General features: G+C 36.3%; 1 protein-coding gene across 2 annotated transcripts; it reads left to right on the top strand.

Annotated features, from left to right (window-relative positions):
• The first annotated feature begins 2,942 nt into the window (after positions 1-2,942).
• Positions 2,943-21,634, top strand: LOC149811341 (protein MEI2-like 4). 2 transcript variants are annotated; one of them, XM_089993563.1, is made up of 15 exons: positions 2,943-3,501; positions 4,089-4,343; positions 4,522-4,567; positions 14,021-14,377; positions 14,626-15,068; positions 15,165-15,323; positions 16,039-16,155; positions 16,250-16,398; positions 17,665-17,762; positions 17,847-18,287; positions 19,004-19,643; positions 19,740-19,824; positions 19,926-19,994; positions 20,082-20,261; positions 20,832-21,634. In XM_089993563.1, the coding sequence occupies exons 2-15, from the start codon at positions 4,206-4,208 to the stop codon at positions 21,009-21,011; spliced, it is 3,102 nt and encodes a 1,033-aa protein (XP_089849689.1). In that variant the 5' UTR covers positions 2,943-3,501; positions 4,089-4,205; the 3' UTR covers positions 21,012-21,634. The 2 variants fall into 2 exon arrangements, with proteins under 2 accessions (XP_089849689.1, XP_089849688.1); XM_089993562.1 differs by having other exon boundaries at positions 16,250-16,401.
• The last annotated feature ends 1,433 nt before the right edge of the window (positions 21,635-23,067 follow it).

Here is a 23,067-nt window from a genome sequence, read left to right as displayed (position 1 = left end):
GAAAAGGTCCCGCCCTCAGATCAACCCGTCTAATTCGATTTATTTCATTAACAGGAAAATCACACATAAGTTTTCTTCTACCCGAATCTCTTTCAATATAAAAATCAGATTCTAAAGTTGGATTCGGAGATGGAATATGCTCAGGTGATGAAGGAATGGTTGGAGTAGGACTTGGAGTTTCTTCGACTTGTCCATCTGAAGAGTTGTCTAACTTAAAAAAAAACGATAACAAGTTTTTTCTTTTCTTAGTGCTCGAAGATTGTCCTATTTTCATTTCAAATTCTACAAATAAATAAAATACTCACGAGCATAACTTTGATTGTTTCAACTTACAGGAGTATTACTTTAATTGTTCAACGTAATAATTATACATAGGTACACCAAATCAGATACAATTACTGATTTGTGATAAATAATAAAAAAAATAATTGAATAACATCATGTTAAGGTAGTGTAAAAAAATAGAGAAAAGCAAGTATAAAATTTTCACCGAATCAGATACAATTATTAATCGGTGATAAAATTATTAATTAAACACGTAAACTATCAATAATATACACAATTAATCATTACAATTCTACATAAGTACACCGAATTAGATACAATTACTGATTTGTGATAAAATTATTAATCAAACACATAAACTATCAATAATCTACATAATTAATCATTACAATTCCACGCAAATACATCGAATCTAATACAATTACTTATTGGTGATAAAATTATTAATCAAACACACAAACTATCAATAATCTACATAATTAATCATTACAATTCTACACAAGTACACTGAATCAGATACAGTTACTGATTGGTGATAAATGACAGAAAAATACCAATATAACACTATAAGTCTATACCAATTAACACATTAACACTATAACAATTAACACTTAACAACTATAGCAAACTAATAATTGTGCATAGGGTATGGACCAAGACAAATAACAATAATAAATTTGTAAATTGCAACTTGATAAGAGTTAAGCATATACTCACAAGTCACTAGGAGAGTAACTAGATAAGAGTTAACACCGCTGAAACGATATTCACTAATTCACAACCTTCAAATATATCTTTTTGTCCTTCAAATAAATTCACTGATTCACAATCTTCTCCTAATGTCCAAAGATAATCAATTTGGATATTAGAACATTAAAACACAAGTTAGAAGTCAAAACTTTTCTATAATTCTATATAATTTGAGTAGATAAAGTAGATAATTGATTCTATAATTCAGAAATCAGGACTAATTCTAAAATTCAGAAGTCACTGATTCACAACCTTCTCCTAGCCTTGTTTCAACTAAAATGAGTAGATAAAGTAGAATTATTGTACAAAAAAACATAAATTACCATCAACAGTAAACATTCACCTTCCACTTTAATTTAATTTGTGAGTCAAACAATTAACATGAGATAAAAGACTGAGAGACATCTGCATATATGTATATAATATATACATAGGAATATATGCACAGGAGCTCATTTAGAAACAAAAAATAGGATTTATCCAAAAAATGAGTAAATTGTTTTTTATTTTAAATAAATTTTGATTAAAAACAAATGAAAAGAATTGTTTCAGGTCATGATCAACCCTACTTCGGAGTTGATTTGATTAAATCCACTCCAATCCACTTATAATTTGATTAAATCAAGCTAGCATATATTTGATTAGTCAAATTACCCAAAAGATCGGTGCCTCGTCGTCGTGCTCGGTTGGTGTCTCGTCATCTCGCTCACTCAAGAGCACAGGAGCAGCGTAAGAGGGCTGCAGAAGAAGCGTGGCCGGCCGATGTCAGAGGAGAAGCTCGGTCGGCGTCAGAGAAGAAGTTGGGCGGCTAAGCGACATTGGATTGGTTGTCGAGAGTCAGGGGATTTGGAGAAGATGAGGGAAAGGACTAGGTCACTCGAAATCAAGATCGAAGAAGAAGGGTTGAGGGGTAATGAGTTAAACGGGTCGGATCCAACATAGGTGGGTGCCCGCCCTCACCAGGTGTTGGATCCAACCCGAGAATCAAGGTTGGGCTAGGACTGGGCTTTTAAAAATTTATTTATTTATTTTTAACTGGGCCGGGAGGCAGGACTGAGCTACAACCCTCACCAAAATGCACCGACGTTTATTGTTTGAAATGATGCACATGCACTCCTTGTTGAACAAAGGTAGAAACTATTTATTTTTAACGGGCCGGGAGGCAGGGCTGAGCTACAACCCAGTCCTGCCCCCCACCCAGCTCCGCCTTTGATGCTGCAACTTGTGCTTAGAGGGCTCACTAGGTTTTGGTTTGTCGACATGTTGATAGTTCTGCTGACTCAATGTTAGCTAAGAGCGATGATGGATAAACTTGTTAAAACATGTAAAAATGGTGGATGAACGATCCAAAATAAAATAATATGACCCATTATCCATGACTGTTAAAGTTATTGGCACGTCGTCATCTAACAACTGACATTTGAAACATAGCATTTGAGTAAGGTTCAAACAAACGTTGAACTTAGAACAATTGTTACTAAACGAACATCTGTGCGGTTCTTTATGCGTTCTTAGACAAGCCATCAAACATCCACTAAAAAACAACAACGGCTCTCTCTGTCGTATGGTCCATGCGACCCGTCGTTTTGACATAAAGTTGACCTTCTTTTTTTTTCACCGTGCCACGTCGGATTTAGACAAAGAGTCTTGCGCGGAAATCTGGGCAAAAAACAGTCTACGGTAAAATGTCAAAAAAGGGTCGACGTTTAAACAGGGAGACAACAAATTCCTGCCTTCAGTGCGAGGGCAGTAAAAATTCCCTACTGGATATGGGCAAGGTGACCGGCTGCCCGTATACGTAGACCCGTCCGTACGGAGGGAGTCGCCCCGGGACAACCGGGCATCACCGGTTAACTGGTCTTTTATTTATTTAATTTTTTTTCTATAATCCATCGCAACTCTCTCTCATCGTCGTGTTTGTAGGAGATTGTTTGGTTCGGGCGTTTATCCATAAAATTCTGGTCTTTCTCTCTTCTCTTCTTCATAGTTTCGAGGGAGACGCAAAGCGAGGGAGGGAGGGAAGGAGCTATCGAGGGTTTGGGAGAGAAGTCAAGCCGATTGGATCTCCCTTGCCTTCGTTCGCCGGAAATTGCAAGTTTTTTCCGGCCGATCGCCGGTGGCTCCGTCTTCCCAATCGGCTCCCATCCTCGTAGTACATCTAGAGAGAAAGAGAGTTAGGGTATGCTTTTCCTTTGTTACGTTTTTGTAGAGGAGCGATATTCGCATTTTCCTTGCGACGAGGGGAAAAAGTGGTGCTTTGGTGGTACTCCACGGCACGGATGCCGAGCTTTCTTATGCCCCCCTGCCGTATGCCGTAATCCATTCGAAGCCCGAAGTTTCGGCTTAAATGAGCCGGTGTTCCCACCCGTTTCTGTGTGTCGCAGGGAGGAGACGGAGTTTTAGCGCTTCCGGAGGGAGGAATTCGCCGGCTGAGAAGCGTCTCGGATCTCTGGAAGTCCCGATCAGGTGAGGTATCTCTGCGTTTTTTGCGTTATTTCGTTGTTTGTTTGTCTGGTTTCTCGTTCTTGGGCGCGATTCGGGGGCGATCACCCGTTTTTTCGCGCTGCATTTGGTGCTCTCTGAGCAGTCGTGATTTTTTCTCAAAGGGTTGAATTTTGAGTTTTTGTGCATTCGTCTATTTCCAATCATAACTAGTGTGGCCGGTTCGCTTTATTTTCTCGATGTTGATGCTCAATTTTGTCATTTTCGGGTTTTCTGTTTTGCCTGAAGAATGAATCTTTTAACTACTACGTGATCTGGCTGCCTTTTTTCGAAATTTTCACTTTCGGAGGTAGTTTCGTTAATGATCAGCGGTTTGAATTTTGTGTTTTTGTTGTGAAGGGTAGAAATTCTTTCGTGCTCATTGTATCTCGGATAATTCCGTGCATAATTTTGTTGATGTTTGTCGGAAAGTGGGCTCAATTGGTGTTTGATCGTACGAAAAACGATTTTGTTATGAGCATAGTCCATATTATCGACATTGTTGGTGTTTGATCGTGAAAAAAATTATTCTGACGTAGAGAATTCGTTCTGATTTTGGCTTTGTGGACCAGGCATTTGTTGCGAGTCACGCGTATTGGGTGTCCCATTGATTGTTAAAGGCGTTGGATTAGCGGATTAAAGAAACGGCTGCTTTGGAAGGCTTAACTTAAGATTTACACAAATGCAGAATGCCATCTGAGGTCACTGGGCGAAGTTTGGTGAATCATTACGATTCTGAGGGGAAAATGGAACAAAAGACTGCATCATCTCCATACGTTTCATCCATGGCATCGTCCTTTTCTGGGGATATCCACTTCCCGGTAGAGGTATGCTTTCTTTTCTTGTTTCTGGATGATAATTGATAAGAATGCTCTTTTGGGTAAATGAAACATTTTAGTTTTTTAGTTTTCAATAAGATGCTCATTTCTTTCTTCTCTCTCTCTTACTATATATCACCTTTTTTTCTCCCTTAAGTAAAAGAAGTTAGTTTGATTGACTCTGCAGAGGCAAATTGGTTTCTGGAAGCATGACCCCTTATTGGATCACCGTGGTGAGTTGGCTTAATTTTATACCATCGGATGTTTCTCAGTCGTGCTATAACAACATGTTTTTGATGTAATTAGTTTTTGACAGTTATTCTCATGCTCATGGTTTCCTTATTTAATGAAAGTATTTCGAATATCTTTACCCACGTTGCTAACATAGATAGTTCTCTGAATTCTTCTGGAACAAACTAGTTGAAATTAAGCATATGAGGGGTTTCATAACATGGCAAATGTGCGCAATTGTAAAATATGATTTTCCTTGTAAAAGATGGTGGATCACAACTGACAGTGATTAATTTCTTCTGAGATTGTTCCTTTGAATCTGAGTGGGTAGAAGCAATATAACGGAAAATTGCAGGTCGATGCCATGGTCAAAAGAGAGGCATCAAGATTTTTTTTTTAAATGATGCATGATGAGGATAGCAGTTAGTTAAAGTGGTATACTCAATATACTCTTTGAAATGACATGAGGCCAGACCCAAAAATTCATTGTCTAGCTCAAAATGGAAGAGCATTAGAGTTTTCACGAGTTACGAACTTACGAATGATCAAAGGTCTAATAGTCTTCTGTAGATTTCCTAAGGCATCTGCAGAGACTAGGTACGACAACAGAAAGCTAAACAGTTGACACCATGATAATGTGTCAACCATAAAGGACAGCACACTGAAATGTGGACAAGGGGGAATGAAAAAGAAAATATCTAGTGGCAGGCAGTGGTGTATATCCATGAAAGAGAATTTTCCTACTGCTTGATGAGAACTAACAATCAAATACTCATTCTGAATAAGCATAAATTGGTGAAATTCAAGGTAGACATCAAAACCTTAGTTGATGATACGTAATATGAGAGGTAGATTCATAGTACATTTATGTTATGTATTGGAGATATAAATGATTAGGATGATTAAATACGTGTATTATAAAATCTGAAGAAAATATGTAAGAAATCCAAGATCTGTCATTTCAAAATTATTTTTAAGGACAATCTTAATATGACTAACTCCCTGTTTGTCTCTACTAGAGATGATCATGTGATCTACATACAATAGTAGGTTGACTATACCTTCATCAAATATCCTAACAAGTAAAGCAATGCCAATATAACATGATCTATATCCAAATTTTCACATAACAATGCTGAATCTATTATATCAGGCTTTAGGTGCCTGTTTCAAACCATATAAAGCTTTTTTTAAATAGATAATGTATCCAAGTGGAACCTCAAGACTTGGGAGCGGATTAATATAGACTTCTTTTAAATCTTCGTTCAAAAGGCATTTTTCACGTTCATTTGGTATATAGGACTGTTAAAATGTATCATTCAACCTTTGTAATATTATATATATTTTATATATATAAAGGATAATACATATTCATATATTGTATATATGCATATGTATTATCCTAATTATATATATAATTTTTTTTTCTATTTATAGGCATAGGGGTAGTTTAGACATTTCCAGTTTTACGCATATTCCATTCGGAATATGTTTGTAATTTAATTTTATTTTTTCTTTTTTCTTTTTCTATTTTTTTTGGGTTTGCGACACCTAGGGAGGCTCCCCAAAGAGTCGTTGGGGAGCCCCCAACGGTCACAAATGTGACCGTTGGGGGCTCCCAACGACTCCTTTGGGAGCCCCCTTTGTGGCTCCTCTCTTGTGTTATAAATAGGGGTCTCCCCCTTGTATTTCTTAGAGATTTGGAGGAGCTCTTGCTCCATTGTAAGGGTTTTTTTCCTTCTTCTTCCTTTCTTTCAATAATATTCAACTTATGACTTTAAGTCATATTTTTGCCCCTTGTGTGGGTTTATGTGTTAGCACATTATGTGCTTATGTTGTTCCCTTCAATGGGTTTATTCGCACTTCATGTGCATGTGTGGGTTCATTATTGAACCTAATGTATTCAAAGCCACTTTCTAACATGGTATCAGAGCCCGGTTACGATGAGATTGTCTCTTGGCGCAACGGAAAACGTGGTGCTCAAGAAATGGTGAAGTATTCATTGTTCTTTTTTTATTAGAAGTTTTTCGATATGTATCTCTTTTCTTAACATATTATGCATTATGAAACTATCTTTCTTGCACATTTAGTGTTTTTAGTTGAATCATTTCCTTTCACTTTTTTGCGTGTTCGTATATCTAATTTTAAATTTGGTAAACTTGTTTATTGTTCAAAAATATAATTCTTGGTTATATAGTTATCGATTTCTCATCACATATGATAGTAATTTATGTTTTGCAAAATTATTTTTCAATTATGTGAGATTTATGATTTTTCATAAGAATTTCGTGATTAACCTATAAGTTAACTTTTTAAATACGATTTCTTGCTAAATTAATGATCTTTGCTTAAAAACTCTTGTGTTTTTTTTTTTTTTGGTAAATCTTTTTGTAACTTATATAATTCTTGTATAAGTTAATGTTCTTTGCTATATTTTTTGATTTTTTTGATTAACCTATAAGTTGATTTTCTCATCTAAATCTTTGTAGCTTACCTCTTTATGAATCCTAAGTAGTTCTTGTTAATGATAAGAACTCCTAAAAGATGTTTCAATGATTTTGGTTTATTTAAAGGATTTTTTTGTGATAAATAGGTTGTTCGAACCATTGTAAAAGATTTTTTAAAGAATTTCTCACACTATATAGAATGCATAGTGTGTCTATTACATCTTTTTGGTATAAAAGATTTCGTTAATTTTATTGATACAACTTTACAAACTTGTTGGTTTGTATTTTTCACATAAGATTTCAAAACCTCTTGTTTATATCTCTAAAGATGTCTATGTTGACCATCATATGGTCCTCTTTGTCCTAAATTACATTTATCAAGTATATAATTGCATAATTAAAAGTTTGAGAAATCTCAAGGATTGCTCTTTTTATAAAGTGCATACTTGCTCCCTTTTGTGTGTTTTTTGTATTTTGTATACATTTGTTTCTCAAATAGTTGCGCTTGTACCTTAGTGCATGTTTGTTTACACCTTGGTGTCTATTCGTTCAAATATTGTATGAGTGCCCTCGTGCACATCTTTTTGTGCTTGCATATGTATTGTCTCTTCGTAGACATTTCTTACATTATGAAGCTTTTATGCACATTTCTTTTTGTGAAAAATATAATGAATTTAGATATTGACCCTTTTTTAAATCATTATAAAACATGATAAGTACTTATTAGCACTTTGTACGTTTCCGCATATCTCATCACAATCAAAGGATATTTAAAACTTGTTGTATGGGATTTTTATCCCAAATCTATAAATTTTCAAGTACTATTGAATATTCTTTCTTTGAGTTTTGAGTTAAAACTCTCTTTGTGAACCATTACGGTTCTTGTGATTCCTTTGATTAAAAAGCTTGATTGTCTTGATTATCCCAAAATGTATTCTTCATGTCATTATGTTTGTTGCCAAGGTATTCTTTTGATTTTTAATGGCACTTATTTTATCCATCACATGTCATATGATGCATCAATTCTTTTATGGCCCTATTGTTATATTAGAGATTTTTGAGGTGAGTTATGGGCACCTCGTGTTATATCATTCTAGATTGTCCACTTGCCATATTATAGATGGTGATTGAGGTGAGTTATGGGCACCTTAGGACTCTAGAATGATTTGGTATATGATCTCTAATTATGAGTGTGGCACTCATTGTTATGTCATTTTAGTTTGTCCACTTACCATACTATAGATGGTGGTTGAGGTGAGTTATGGGCACCTTGGGACTCTAGAATGATTTGGTATATGAGTGTGTCACTAGTTTAATGTTGGCCATTAATCTTATGGATGCTCTTATTTATATATAAATGTGATGGATATATAATGTTCAAAACCTTAAATGTTTTAAGGTATATTAAAATCAAGGTTTTGTGGTTTTTGCCCAACTTTTTATTGTTTATGAATCATATGAGTGCATTTGCACATTTATGTTTTGTGCTTTTGTGCACAAGTATTCTTAGTGTGTGTATATTCACACATTTTATTTCAAAATGATATTGTTATGAGTATTCTTTTTTTGAAGAATATTGTTTCAAGGTTTTATTTATATGTTTGTCATTACAAGTTTTATTGCCTCAAAAGTCTTCTCCTTTTATGCCCCTTATCTAAGTGTCATCATATGTAGACAAAAATTTTATTACACCTTCGTGTGTTGGTAGCCCTTTGTTGGCTTTTGCTCTCTTGGTCTAGTAGCTGAACACACTTGTCTTGAGTGTTATTTTATGTAGACAAGGCACGTTGATTCACACCATGGTGTGTGATTTTAGTCCATGTTGGCGTTTGTGTCCTTGTTCTAGTCGCTGAGATGTATGCCCATGGTTGGCTTATTTCACTCATTTCAAGTGCCATCTTATGTAGACAAGAGATGTATTGTGTTTTAGCCCATGGTTGACTTGTTACTCTTGTTCTAGTAGCTGAACATACTTAGTTTTGAGTGTATTTTTACGTAGACAAGAGATGCTTTTGGTCCATGTTGGCGTGTATTCTCTTGTTCTTGTCGTAGATGCACTCATTTCAAGTATTATTATAGCTTATACATTTGATTTATGGGTTTTGGAGGACTAATGAGGTAGTGGTTTGTATTGGATGAACTATTGTTGAAATTTGCAAAATTTCATTCATGACTTGTGATTTAAGATATTCAAGTGAATCATATTTTTGATATGCATATTTTAAAAATCAAGTTGATTTTTTGGCATATATTAAGTGCTTATAGTTTTTTGGCCACTTTTGTATACAAAATGTGTTTTTGTCAATTGAGTGAGATTTTCCTAAATGGGTAAGATTCTCTACTCAAATAACACTCTTCGTTTTGCCTCGTAAATGGATTTAAAACCTTGGGAACTCTTGTGTTTATTTTGTCTAAAGTATGCTTGGAGACGTCGTTTCTCTTGTTTAGCACTTTATTACATGTTTGAAGCATGTTCATTAATGATTCCTTTAAGTATTAATTCATTTCATGATAATATATGCATAGGCTCTTTATGGCCTTTTAGGATCTCATTCAATAAAGCATATGTAACTTATGCCTCTTCGTAGGCTTACTGTGGTGTCCCTTAGGGGACCATTGTGTTATTCCCTATTATGGGGTTATGTTTGTCCAATGTTGGACCTTATGAATGAATTATGCATTCTTGCAATTCATTTCCACATAATTTGCTTCCGCTTATCATTTAACATGATATATGATTTTGAAATCTTTATTTTTTTAAATCTTCCTCATGCTAAAGTAATTATTTTATCATGTGATCTTGCATACATATAATTTTGCACCTTGTTAGGAATGTTCCATTTGAGTAAAAGTGCAAAGATATTTTTTACTTGCTCTTTGTTGTTGTTCTACAGGATCTTGAAGATAAGTGGAAAATGAAGTACCTTGGATAGATCATGGAAGGTGCTCATCGTTAAAGACGTTGGAGGAAGACATTTACATTTTCAATGTCATTCGGACTAAAGGCTCTTGAAGCCTTGAGATTCTTCCTCTTGCTTTCTTCAATCTTTTCGTTCCCCCACGCAAAGTTTGAGGGGGGGTGTTAAAATGTATCATTCAACCTTTGTAATATTATATATATTTTATATATATAAAGGATAATACATATTCATATATTGTATATATGCATATGTATTATCCTAATTATATATATAAAATATATTTTTTCTATTTATAGGCATAGGGGTAGTTTAGACATTTCCAGTTTTATGCATATTCCATTCAGAATATGTTTGTAATTTAATTTTATTTTTTATTTTTTATTTTTTTATTTTTTTTGGGTTTGCGCCACCTAGGGAGGCTCCCCAAAGAGTCGTTGGGGAGCCCCCAACGGTCACAAATGTGACCGTTGGGGGCTCCCAACGACTCCTTTGGGAGCCCCCTTTGTGGCTCCTCTATTGTGTTATAAATAGGGGTCTCCCCTTTGTATTTCTTAGAGATTTGGAGGAGCTCTTGCTCCATTGTAAGGGGTTTTTCCCCTCTTCTTCCTTTCTTTCAATAATATTCAACTTATGACTTTAAGTCATATTTTTGCCCCTTGTGTGGGTTTATGTGTTAGCACATTATGTGCTTATGTTGTTCCCTTCAATGGGTTTATTCGCACTTCATGTGCATGTGTGGGTTCATTATTGAACCTAATGTATTCAAAGCCACTTTCTAACAAGGACAACCTCTAATGAAAGATAGGGCTATGAGAGTCCTAACAATGGTCATTCTTACTATAGGGGCAAAGGTTTCATCATAGTCTATTAGTTTTAACAATTTCTATAATGTGTCTATGTTTCCTTTCTGCTAAACCATTTTGTTGAGGTGTATTAGGACAAGACCTTTGATGAAAAATATCACTTAAATCAAGATAATTTTTAAAATCATTTGAGACATACTCTTCCCTTGAATTGGTTCAAAAAATGGATATGTTAGAATTAAATTGATTTTTTATCATAGCATGAAAAATTTTTAATTGATGGAAAGCTTTTGTCTTATGTCTAAGAAAATAAATCCAATTATATCTAGATAAATCATCCACAAATACAATATAATAAGAGAAACCACCATTTGAGGCAATAGGAGTCAAACCCCAAACGTCCGAGTGCACCAGTTTAAAGGACTGAGAGGAAATGAAATTGCGTTTAGCAAAATGAAGAAATTTCATTTTTCCAAGTATGCAATCAATACAATTAAGATTTTCTTTGTTACAATTTTTTTTCAAACAAGGAAAATATGAAACTTTGGATACACAAGGATAACCTAAACGTTTATGCTAAAGTTCATAATCACTATTTTTGGCAATACTACAAATTTTTTGATAATTTCCTTCTCTGTGACCTTTCTCAATCAGCTTCCCTGACTGGTGGTCATGCTGAAATGAACAAAAAATGCACTAATATAGTGCCAATAAAAAGCTTATACAATCACAAGAACAATGGTCTCTAATGGACCGAATACAATCCCATAAATGAGATAAGCAAAATGACTATAAAAATAATAAAAAGGCACAAAAGCCTATAGGAATAAAATAATCTTTATATATTCCACACAAATGCTACAGAGAGCAATGATATACAAGGGAAGAGTGAGGCTCTATTTATAGAGCCTCACTTGAGGGTTGGGAGGCAGTCCAAGTTGGACTGTCTCCCAACAGTCATAATATGACAAAACAAAAAGTCAAAAATAAAAAACTAAAAGTACATTTTAGTCCCTAGTGGATTGAGCTAAGTATACAACAACAACAACTACGCCTTCATCCCAAAACAATTGGGGTCGGCTATATGAACCAATAAAGAAAATCATTCTGGGTCTTCCACATGAATCCTTCTCCTCCAATCATTTCTATCCAATGTCATGTCCTCGGTGAGGTTCAAAGCATTCATATCCTTTCCTATCATCTCCATCAAAGTCTTCCTAGGCCTACCCCGACCTCTTTTAACTAATATATTTTCCCATTTCTCCATCCTTCTAACTGGAGCATCATTAGGGCTTCACCGAATATATCCAAACCATCGTAAACGATTCTCTCTCATCTTATTTTTAATGGGTGCAACGCCTACCTTCTTACGTATCTCCTCATTCCGAATCTTATCTTTTATGGTATTTCCACACATCCATCTAAGCATCCGCATCTCAGCTACACTCATTTTTTGAATATGATGTCTCTTGGCAGCCCAACATTCCGTACCATATAGTAAAGCGGGGCTAATAGTCGTCCTATAAAACTTTCCCTTCAACCGCAATGGCATTCTACGATCGCACAACACTCCAGTTGCACTTTTCCATTTCATCCACCCAACCTTTATCCTATGATTTACATCTCCATCAATTTCTCCATACTTTTGAATGATAGATCCCAAATATTTGAAACAATCATCCACCGATATTTCTTGCTCACCAAGCTTCACTACACTCCCATCACTACTTCATTGCTTACTAAACCGACATTCTATATATTCTATCTTACTTTTACTCAACTTAAAACCTCTTGCTTCCAATGTCTGTCTCCATAATTCTAACTTAGCATTAACCCCAGCTCTAGACTCATCAATCAAAACAATATCATCAGCAAGCAACATACACCACGACACATTTTATTGTATTGATCTTGTAAGCTCATCCATCACTATAGCAAATAGGAAAGGGCTTAAAGCAGATCGTTGATGCAACCCAACCGTTATAGGAAAATTGGTTGTCACCCGGAAAATTGGTTGTCACCCCTCCACAAGTGCGGACATTGGTTACTACTCCTTCATACATATCCTTAATTATACTAATGTACGTGAGAGAAACACCTTTCTTCATCATTGTCCACTAGAGAACGTTCCTAGGTACTCTATCGTATGCCTTCTCCAAATCAATAAAAACCATATGCAAATCTTTGTTCCTCTCTTTATTTCTCTCAATAAGTTGTCTAAGAAGATGTATAACTTCCATAGTTGATCTTCATACATATTTTATTTAAACACATGCTCATTAATGGCATGTTGTAATTTTAATATTTTATGTAATGGGCATTTTTGTACCTTAATTTCTGTACATGTGTATACTTAATGAAATGCAAGAACAACATGCCCCAGTCATCGGAGCCTCTCTCTCCTCCCTCATCGTTTTCTAACACTCCCTTCTCTTCCCAAGATCTTTTTGGTTTATACTTTTATAGTAGATTTAGGGTAAGCACCTTCACCCCGCACAATTTCCACATATAATATGCATGTGAAACTATTGTCTATATGGGGAGAAAAAAGTAAAAAGTAAAAAAAGAAGCAACCTTCTTCCCTTTACATTCCAACACTAACCCACCTTGATTTCCAACTTCATGCTTTAAAATCTCTCTCTCTCTCTCTCCACAATATGAAACTATGCCTAGTATATATCTGCCATGGGTAGGCTTTTTTGTCCCGTACCGAGAAATGTTGTCCCTGCTACCAGACACATGACTTGACAGTTTCATAGTATCTTGTTTCATTCAAATTAGACTAGCTCAAAATTTTTTCTAGACATAACTGCCACGTATTTTTTTTACATTGCATCACCTATTGATATTCACAATGTTTAGTCGGTCCCTATTTTGTTTGGACAATCTGTATTGGGCATCGTCGTCATCATCATGAGCAGGTCTTTTTCCATCTTTATATAAAATGGTTTTGCAAGTCATCTTTCCCCACTCGTTCTTATCTATTGTTACACCCTCAGTTAATGGTTATTTTGTCACTTGTTTAAACAGCAGGGCTGGTGATGTCACATTAGGTGTTTGTGGATTTTTATCTGGAAAGAGTTGAAAGACCTTTCTAAATGTTATCTATCTAAGTCTGCCATTATGTTTTGTGATCATTAAATTCATGCAGTTGTTTTTGGTCTGTCTTGGGTTCCTATTTCAGGCGTTTGTTAGGCAACCACTTCATATTTGTCTGTTCAGATGCTTGTATTTTCCTGTTGCTAGAGTATCTAACGTGAAAATCTTTATTCATTTGTTTGTAGGACTCGATGGTATATCACTAATTTCAAGCAGCCATGCTGTTGCTTCCTTGCCTCTTGAGAGTTTTGGACTGATTGGAGCACGTTCTTTAGATTCTTCAGGAAGCCTGCAGCCTTGTCCTATCAAAGTTCCAAAAGTCAAGCCTATCCTTGAAAAGAATGCTATTGGATCTGAAAGAACATCTATGTTGTCAAGTGCTTCTTGGAGAACAATGGATCAGGACCTAGGCCCTCAAACAAACTTCTGCATAAAGCCTTCATCTTCTTTGTTTATGGAAGGTAACAAGGTTGATATGAGCAAACCTCACTATGAGAATGGACTCTTTTCCAGCTCTTTGTCAGAAGTATTTGAAAAGAAATGTGAGTAATATTTTGTGCATCAGTTTGATATGTTCTTAATTTAAAATGTTAAAAATTCAAAATTGTTTGGCACTAGGTGATGTTTCCTTTTCATGGATATCCTGTGCTTCTAATTTTTTTGTTCCATCTAACATTAGGTGTTCCCTATTCCAGTAGACTCTCTTGCCATTACCCATTTCAGAATTCATTCTCTCCAACAGTTTGGCAATTATGTTTCTCTTCTAAACTACTTTCTTTTGAGTGTGCAGTGAGAATGTCATCACGCGAAGATGTATTTGGCCACTCTATAGATACTGCTAACTCCCATTTTGAGGAAGATGAACATTTTGAGTCCCTTGAAGAGATAGAGGCACAAACTATTGGAAATCTCCTCCCTGATGATGATGATTTATTTTCTGGAGTTATTGATGAGACTGATTGTATTTCTCAAACCAAGAATGGTGATGGCATGGAAGATTTTGATCTGTTTAGCAGTGTAGGTGGGATGGAATTAGAAGCTGATGACAGTCTGAGCTGCTATGGAAGCAATAAGGGTCATGATCTTGTTGGTGTTATTTCAAACAGCCAGCAGGTAGGATCAAATGGATCCTTTGCTGGAGAGCATCCTTATGGCGAGCATCCTTCTAGAACATTATTTGTGCGTAACATTAACAGCAATGTAGAGGATACTGAGTTACGGGCTTTATTTGAGGTATTTGTGGTTTTCTTCCACATTGATTTACATGTAGCTTTGTTCCTGTTTCTTGTTGGGGATTGATTTTCCTGATTATCATGTATTTTTTCTCAGCAATATGGGGATATTCGTGCACTTTATACTGCATGCAAACATCGTGGTTTTGTTATGATTTCTTATTATGACATAAGATCTGCCCGTAATGCTATGAGAGCACTTCAGAACAAGCCATTGAGGCGTCGGAAGCTTGACATACACTTTTCCATTCCAAAGGTATACTTCTGTGAAATTGGGTCCCCTTTCATGGTGGTATTAGTTCCATTCATATACCATGCAAATCTTGTGCTTTTACATATCTGACTGTTTTGATTTTCTATAAGTCCATCTTTTTGAGCAGAATCACTGAAACTTTTCATTCTTTCTATCCAAGTTTCTTTTTCCCTCTTTTTCACTTGGTTGTGTGCGTCTCGAGTTATTTCCTTTTTGCTTCATTTCTTCAATAAGTCTGTCACAATCCTATGTTCTAGATACTTGGTGGTTTTGATTGTAGAACACAAGGCCTGGCCACATGTGGCATTGTGCATGACTGCCATTTTTCTTCCCCCCTCTGCTGGAAATTTTGGTAATTCCAAAATTGGCTGTAGATATGGTTTTGAGTTTGGACCTTTTCATTGAGTTATTCTGTATTTGATTCCATGCATCTCGAGTAGCTCTCCTTCCAATTCATTTTTCACCAACCTCACTCAATAAGCCTTCATTGACCCTGGATCATGGAAAGATCTCAGGTTGTGACTCAACTGTTTTGGGCTTCTTCATGGTTTGTATGTTCTTTGTTTTTCTTCATGGAATTTTTTTCCAAGATTGGACACGTCACTGCAAACACACACACAACACACACACACCCTTGTTTCCTTTTCTTTTATTACATTGCCATTTGGATTTATTTTGTTCTGGTGTATGAAGACCTGTGTGTTATTATTATTAGCAGGACAATCCTTCAGATAAAGATATAAATCAGGGTACACTTGTGGTTTTCAACCTTGATTCTTCTGTTTCAAATGATGATCTTCGCCAGATTTTTGGTGTTTATGGAGAAATTAAAGAGGTTTGGGCCCACTCCTCTACTTCCTCGGACATTGTTTATAAACCAAATCTGTAAACTCATATATCTATATGTTCCTTTCTCATGCTGATTTTAGATTCGTGAAACACCTCACAAGCGTCATCATAAGTTTATTGAATTTTATGATGTGAGAGCAGCTGAAACAGCTCTTAGAGCATTAAATAGGAGTGATATCGCAGGGAAGCGGATAAAGCTGGAGCCAAGCCGCCCTGGGGGCGCAAGACGGTGGTATTGTCGATGCAAACTCAACCCTTTGCTTTTTCATTGTTTACACATTTAACTCGTCAGAACTTTGCTTATGACACTTATGGTACTACAGACCATTGACACCTATTATCTTGTTACTTTTTGAAATTGGTCAGCATTGGAATCTAAGTTATACCTACCATTTGATGAAATCAATAACCTATTCATTATAAGAGTTTAAATTCAATGCCTGCATGAGTGGTTTACATGAAACTTGCATACTTGATCTTCAGAATCACGGTTCTGTTAAGAAAAGTGAATATAACAATTTAGCATAGACACACACACACATGCACCCATGCAACACGTTGTGGTGTAACGCGTTAAAATCACTCTCAAATGCACACAAGTAGTGTTGAGTTATTATTTGATGTAGTTTTTGCATGCTATATGGAATTTCTTGTGGGGCCATCACTTTGTGTGCATTCTGATGCAACTGTTTACACTTTACACCTATGTCACATAGGTGCGGGTGTGGGTGCGGCAATGCAGCACTTTAAAAAAACTTGTGTGTGTGTGTGTGTGTATGAGTCACTAGAATATGAGAACTAGAAATATGGGCATTTTCAACACTTTTTTTGCAAATCCAACATTGTGGATGTGCTTGGCATGGTGAATTTGGTAGAAATCAACCATTGGATGGGGTATTTTTGATGAAAAAATGTGATTTTTGAATGCTTGAATATTTATGAAGATTATGAGCCATTAATTTTAAAGCCTTTAAAAAATTTTGTTTATGCATCAAAATCGGATGATTCAAGAGCGAGTTCTTATAAAACCAATCATGTAGATCACATCCGTATGGTTAGATTCAAGAGAAAAGGACAAAAAATCCATGAAACTCATGGTTCACACATTAGTTCTTGTATTTCCAGTTCTCATATTCTAGTGACTCATATATATATATATATATAACAGTTTTAAGTTAACACTACGTGTATGTGTGTGCATTTATGTACTTATATATATATAATATAGATAAAACTGGACTTGGTTAGGGTTAACTGAATCTACTTTTGGACAGAAATGAACCTCAGTGTGGTTGACTTCATCTGACACAAAGGAAGCTGTGTCCAAGTGTCGCACCCGCGTGGGTGGGGTACCCTGTTAGAAGAGTCCGTGTTGTATAGGTTTACACACACACACACACAAGTGTGCACACACTATTAAGTCATGATTCAATACAGCTTTTATGTATTTCCAGTTTGATTTCATTTCTTATAGGGAAAATCAACTTTTGTGCAGTTTGATGCAACAGTTATGTCAGGACTTGGAACTTGAGGATGCAAATTTGCTTCGGCATCAGGGAAGCCCTTCAAACAATTCACCTCCAAGTTGCTATGGTAAAAAGTTGGATAAATAGTTATCAAAAGCTTAGCTGCTGAATGCATTACAAGTTCTCAGTGAAAATATATTTCTTCTTCCAGGATCACACTCTGACAGATCAATTCCAACAAGCTGTCCTGATAATGGAGCTATCCAGGGCCAGAATTTATCCACCCATCCAACTGTTAATCAGTTTATTGACTCTGCATTCCAAGGGCTTTCTTCTTCTAGTATTGCCCCAGGGTTATCGCCACAGGTCAGAGTTGCATCTATTGGTAATAATGGTAACCAGACTAACTTGGGGGAGTCTAATCACTCACTGGGACATATGAACTTTGGTTTCCACGGCATGCCAGCTTTTCATCCTCATTCACTTCCTGAGTACAATATCGTGGGCAACTCTCTCCCATGCAACTCGCCTGGCACCATGTCAGACATGACTGCAAATATTAATCCAAGACACACTGAAGGGATTGATGGGAGACACATTCATAGGCTTGGGCCTAATGGATTTCAAAGTCATTCATTTGAACTTAGCGAAGGTAGTTAATTAAAAAGATTACATCAGACATTCCATCATTTATCTTTTCTTAAATACATGCATTGTTCTTCTGTGTCCCTTACCATGATGAAAGAGTCATACATCTGGCTGGTTTGAACTATTGCTTTGTATTTATCATTTGCAGGTGCGGCCAACATTTTGAAAATGTCACCAGCATTTTGGTTTTACATTGGAGAAACAATTTTATAAGGAAATAACCAAATAGTTTGATGTCATTTTGCAAAAATAAGAGTGCATAATGATATTATCACAATATTTTAATTTGTTTCTTCAATTTAACTATGATTTTTTCTTTATTCCTTCCTCACTTTTTTTTGAGCACTTATTTTTTCTTAAGATCTATAAACCATCTGAAGAAATTGCCTTATCAAGCCAAGACCGATATTGATGACTATGATATTAACTACATGAGTTTAACCCGAACTTGATCTTATGCTTTCGTAAGGCTTTTTTTCTTTTCTTTTTATTGGTCTTCTTTATCTTTCATCCACTGTAGCTTTTGTTAAACTAGTTGGACTTTCGCTAAGTCAGCATATACTTCATAGTGCTTGAGATTTATATCCATTTCCTCTGTTACTAAGAGTTGAGCTTTGAACCAGTCCTATTTTCTTAAGTTTTTATGTGTGATTTCCATTCTAACCAGGAAACATCTTCTTCATGTCTAATTGGCTATTTTCCTTCTTTATGGTGTTCCAGGAAATGGTAGTTGCCCTATGCATGGGCACCATGTTGTGTGGAGCAACCTCAACTCTTATCAGCCACCTCTGCCAAGCCACGTGATGTGGGCAAATTCACCATCGTTTGTTAATGGTCTGCTTTGTCGTCACCAACCACAACTGCATGGCTTCCCAAGTTCGCAAGCCCATATGGTCAACACAGTGTTGCCTTCACCTCACCATCATGTGGGCTCAGCTCCTACTGTTAACCCTTCCCTTTGGGACAGACAACATGCCTTCACTGGAGATTCTGGTGAACCCACAGCTTTTGTGCCCAGTTCTGTTGGGAGCATGAGCTACTCTGGAAGCCCTGGGCTTCATCCATTGGAATTTTCAGCTCGAAACATGTTTTCCCATGGTGGAAACCTTTTGGACCCTTCAATTTCTGCTGGTAATGTGGGATTACCTTCTCCACAACATAGGTGCCACATGTTTGCAAGCAGAAACCCTATGATCTCTGTGCCACCTCCATTTGAAGGCCCTAACGAGCGGATTAGGGTACGGAGAAGTGACTCAAGTAATCAAATTGACAACAAGAAACAGTATGAACTAGATATTGACCGCATATTACGTGGTGAAGACACAAGAACAACCCTTATGATCAAGAATATTCCTAACAAGTATGTGGGTTGATTTGATGTATGAATGTGTTTTCATGAGTGTGTATTTCCATTATCAAGGCCTCTTGATTTGATGTTAATGTACTGTTCTTGTAGGTACACTTCTAAGATGCTGCTGGCTGCAATTGACGAACACCATCGAGGAACTTATGATTTCATCTATTTGCCCATTGATTTTAAGGTGATCTGCTTTAGATAAGTCTAGTCACTAGTGTACTCTCGATTTATGGGCTCTTCACAGACTGTCTCATACCGTATTATTTTTATCTGAATTTTGTGCAGAACAAATGCAATGTTGGCTATGCGTTCATCAATATGATTGATGCTTTACAAATCATTCCATTTTACGAGGTATGATTCCCTACCATTTCAAAAGATTGGTGCTGAGGTTCTTTTTCATGTAAGTTGCCTCATAAGGACCATCTATCTTCCCTGCAGGCATTTAATGGTAAGAAGTGGGAGAAATTTAATAGCGAGAAGGTAGCATCTCTTGCATATGCTCGGATTCAGGGAAAAGCTGCTCTGATTGCTCATTTCCAGAATTCAAGCTTGATGAACGAGGATAAGCGATGTAGGCCCATTCTTTTTCACTCTGACGGTCCAAATGCAGGTGACCCGGTATGTATTTGTGGTTTTATGCTTCATAACTAATGTACCTTTCGTTACTTCCACTGGAAAAAAATATTTGAATTGGTATGTAAATGCATGAAAAAGCAAATACGTTAGCCAGTGCAATGCGGAATGACCATCATCTGGTGTTTTTTTCTTGGATCCTTTTTATAAATGGAATATGCAGGCATGAACTATTTTGGGTTTTCTTATGCCTTTCATTTTTTCAGTAGTTGTGACACCTGCCATAGCATAAACATACATCTGCATTGGAATCAAGACAAAATAACCTTTGTGGATCTTAAAAGCTATTACTGTTTAGGCTGTTTAGAACTATTTGTTGTGCTTCTTCCACTCAGTCAGCCAGAGAAAGGAATCAGAAAGTGTTAGTTAGCCCTTTACATTTCTGATGTTATTTACATTCAGTCTTTTCTGGTCTTACATTTTTGTGTCATGTCCTTACCCCGTTCTGTTGGTAGTTTTTATTATTGGTCGTCTTTCCTATTCTCATTTGTTTTCATCTTCTGTTATACTTTTATTGTCTCATGTGAAGCTTACAGTGGTCATTCATCTCTTCAGGAACCATTTCCAATGGGCGTCAATGTCCGGATGAGGCCTGGCAAACCACGTACCAGTGGGTGTGATGACAACCAAGGAAGCCCATCGACCTCTCCAACTAGAGAGGAAGCCTCCAATGGAGCTAACTCTTATACTGGTTCAACAAGGATGGAGAATGAGCGTTCACAGGAACTAACATAGAAATGAAAACCAGTTCAGTTGAATCTGGTTTAGTTTATAATCAGAAAGAGAAAATAAAATAAAATAAACAACCGTGTTCATTACTTTCTTATTGCGGCTGACAAGGTTCTTGTGGATGGTGGTGCAGAACCAGAAGTTTTGGAAACTACCAGCTTTTCGGCAGGTACTCTTTTTCCCTTTTGAGTCTTCTTTCTTTCGAGTTTAACATGGTAATTGAGGCTATGTGAGTGGAAGAAGGGGGGTGGAGCCTGTGTTTTTTAATGGGCTTTGAGAAATGTACAGGAGGAATTTGAGCGGGAGGGATATTTTTGGTGTGACTGAACGCTTCTCTACCTTTTCTGTTTTTTTTTTATAAATGTTTTGAGTGTGGAGCCATTTGGGCTCTTTTTTGGAGTGAGAGTTGCCCTCATTGAGCAAATGAGAAGGCTTGTGTATTTGTATGAATTTTTGAAAAAAAAAAGTTACTGGACTGCTTAGAGATGAGTCCTCTGCAAATTCAGGCGTGACTCTCTCTTTTGAGTCGTTTACTGTACTTGTGGTATCGTGCATTTGATTGATCCATCCTAACTACTTGAAGTTGTATAAAAAAAAAGGTGGTTTAATCAATTTTCTGTTCTCTGTCATTGCTTCTCATGCTTCTGCGTGTGTATGAATATTGCAGTCTCTCTCTCTCTCTCTCAAAAAAGAATGTTGCAGTGGTTTCGTACCTTTTGTTGCAGATTCAGATTTTGCAATATTAAATCAAAATGGTTAGGCCATGGCAAACAAAATGAGCAGTTCGTATGCTTTCAAGCCCATTTTTTTGATTGGTTAGCTGAGAGTTTGGTAGGGATGTAAAATGGTTTGGATTTGGGTTGGATGTGATCAATGCCAGATCTGACTAATTGGATATTAAGTCAATGTTGGATTCGGATTCAGATTTGGATGGATAAAAAGTAATAGCAAATCTGATTAAATACATGTAATCTAATTCGGGTAAGAAATCCTAAACCGAATCTGACTAATCTGAGTCCAATCTGGGTCAGATGTTAGATACCATCTGAGCCATTGACATCCCTAGGTTTAGCCCCCCTCCCCCCCACCAGTAAGTACATCATCAACAGCAGCAAAATGCAATTATGAATGCTACTATTATACATGGTTTGCGCCAATACAACCGAAGGAACAACATTGGTGTTTGGTTACTACCATTGAGTTTGTAACCTTAAAACGGATTACCTGTGATAGGTGTGAAGGAAAGCAAGCCCAATACCACTTGTTACAATGGTTAAGAGAAACCTTACATCTTGAGATGGACGAACAATGTTGCATGGTTAAAAAGGTAAATACCATGTTTTTTTTTTTTAATAATTGAGGAAAACAATCCCACTCAATTGCGAACTCATTGGTGTAAAAACCTCAAGTCCTCCTTGTGCACCCTGAAGCAAAGACAAATGTAAGTTTTAAACTCACAGCGACCATCATTTTGATGGCATTCCCATGTTGCTCCTACCAAATGAGCGAAGCCCTTGTGAGCTACCCAGCCAAATTCATAGCGATAGCATTTGCTTGCATCAAGGTGTCTTTTTTGGAGATAGTTTTTGCTATTAGTGTGGGTTCCAAACTCCCGAGCGAAAAGCTTTGAGCTTTTTAGAGTAATTAATTTTTGGTACATCTGGTCCTGCCTACCGTCACTGTCCTATCAGTCTAAAACTCAGTGAACTTACCCTTAATCGCTACGCTGCAAGACCCATAGAGAGCAGGAGGTATGTGTGGGGCTCTGTAACAAATATCGCGAGAAATTACCTGAAAGTTTAAAACAACAATTTCTCGTAAGATTTTCAAAATATCGTGAAATTTATGAGAAAACATAAATACCATGATTTAAATGCGATATTTACGTTTTAAATGGCTATTTATTGTGAAAAACCGTGTATTTTTATTTTTAAATAATTTTTATTAATATTTTCTTATAAAAATATTTATTAAACTTAAGATTTATGATTTTTTTTTTAATTTCTCGCCAGTTTTTGACAAACGAGATTTTGTCGAAAAAAAACGTTTGTCACTATGGTGT

Source organism: Nuphar pumila, chromosome 17, assembly GCF_984573655.1.
Source record: "Nuphar pumila chromosome 17, dmNupPumi1.hap1.1, whole genome shotgun sequence".
NCBI lineage: Eukaryota > Viridiplantae > Streptophyta > Magnoliopsida > Nymphaeales > Nymphaeaceae > Nuphar > Nuphar pumila.
The sequence above is the reverse complement of the archived record's forward strand: the minus strand, read 5'-3'. Positions and strand labels throughout refer to the sequence as shown.

What these genes read in the sequence shown, in the direction of transcription:
- LOC149811341 (XM_089993562.1), top strand. Translation starts at nt 4,206, where the DNA reads ATGCCATCTGAGGTCACTGGGCGAAGTTTGGTGAATCATTACGATTCT. An exon ending in AGAAGTATTTGAAAAGAAAT is followed by an intron (nt 14,378 to 14,625) that starts GTGAGTAATATT and finishes TTGAGTGTGCAG; the next exon opens with TGAGAATGTCATCACGCGAA. An exon ending in ATTTGCCCATTGATTTTAAG is followed by an intron (nt 19,825 to 19,925) that starts GTGATCTGCTTT and finishes AATTTTGTGCAG; the next exon opens with AACAAATGCAATGTTGGCTA.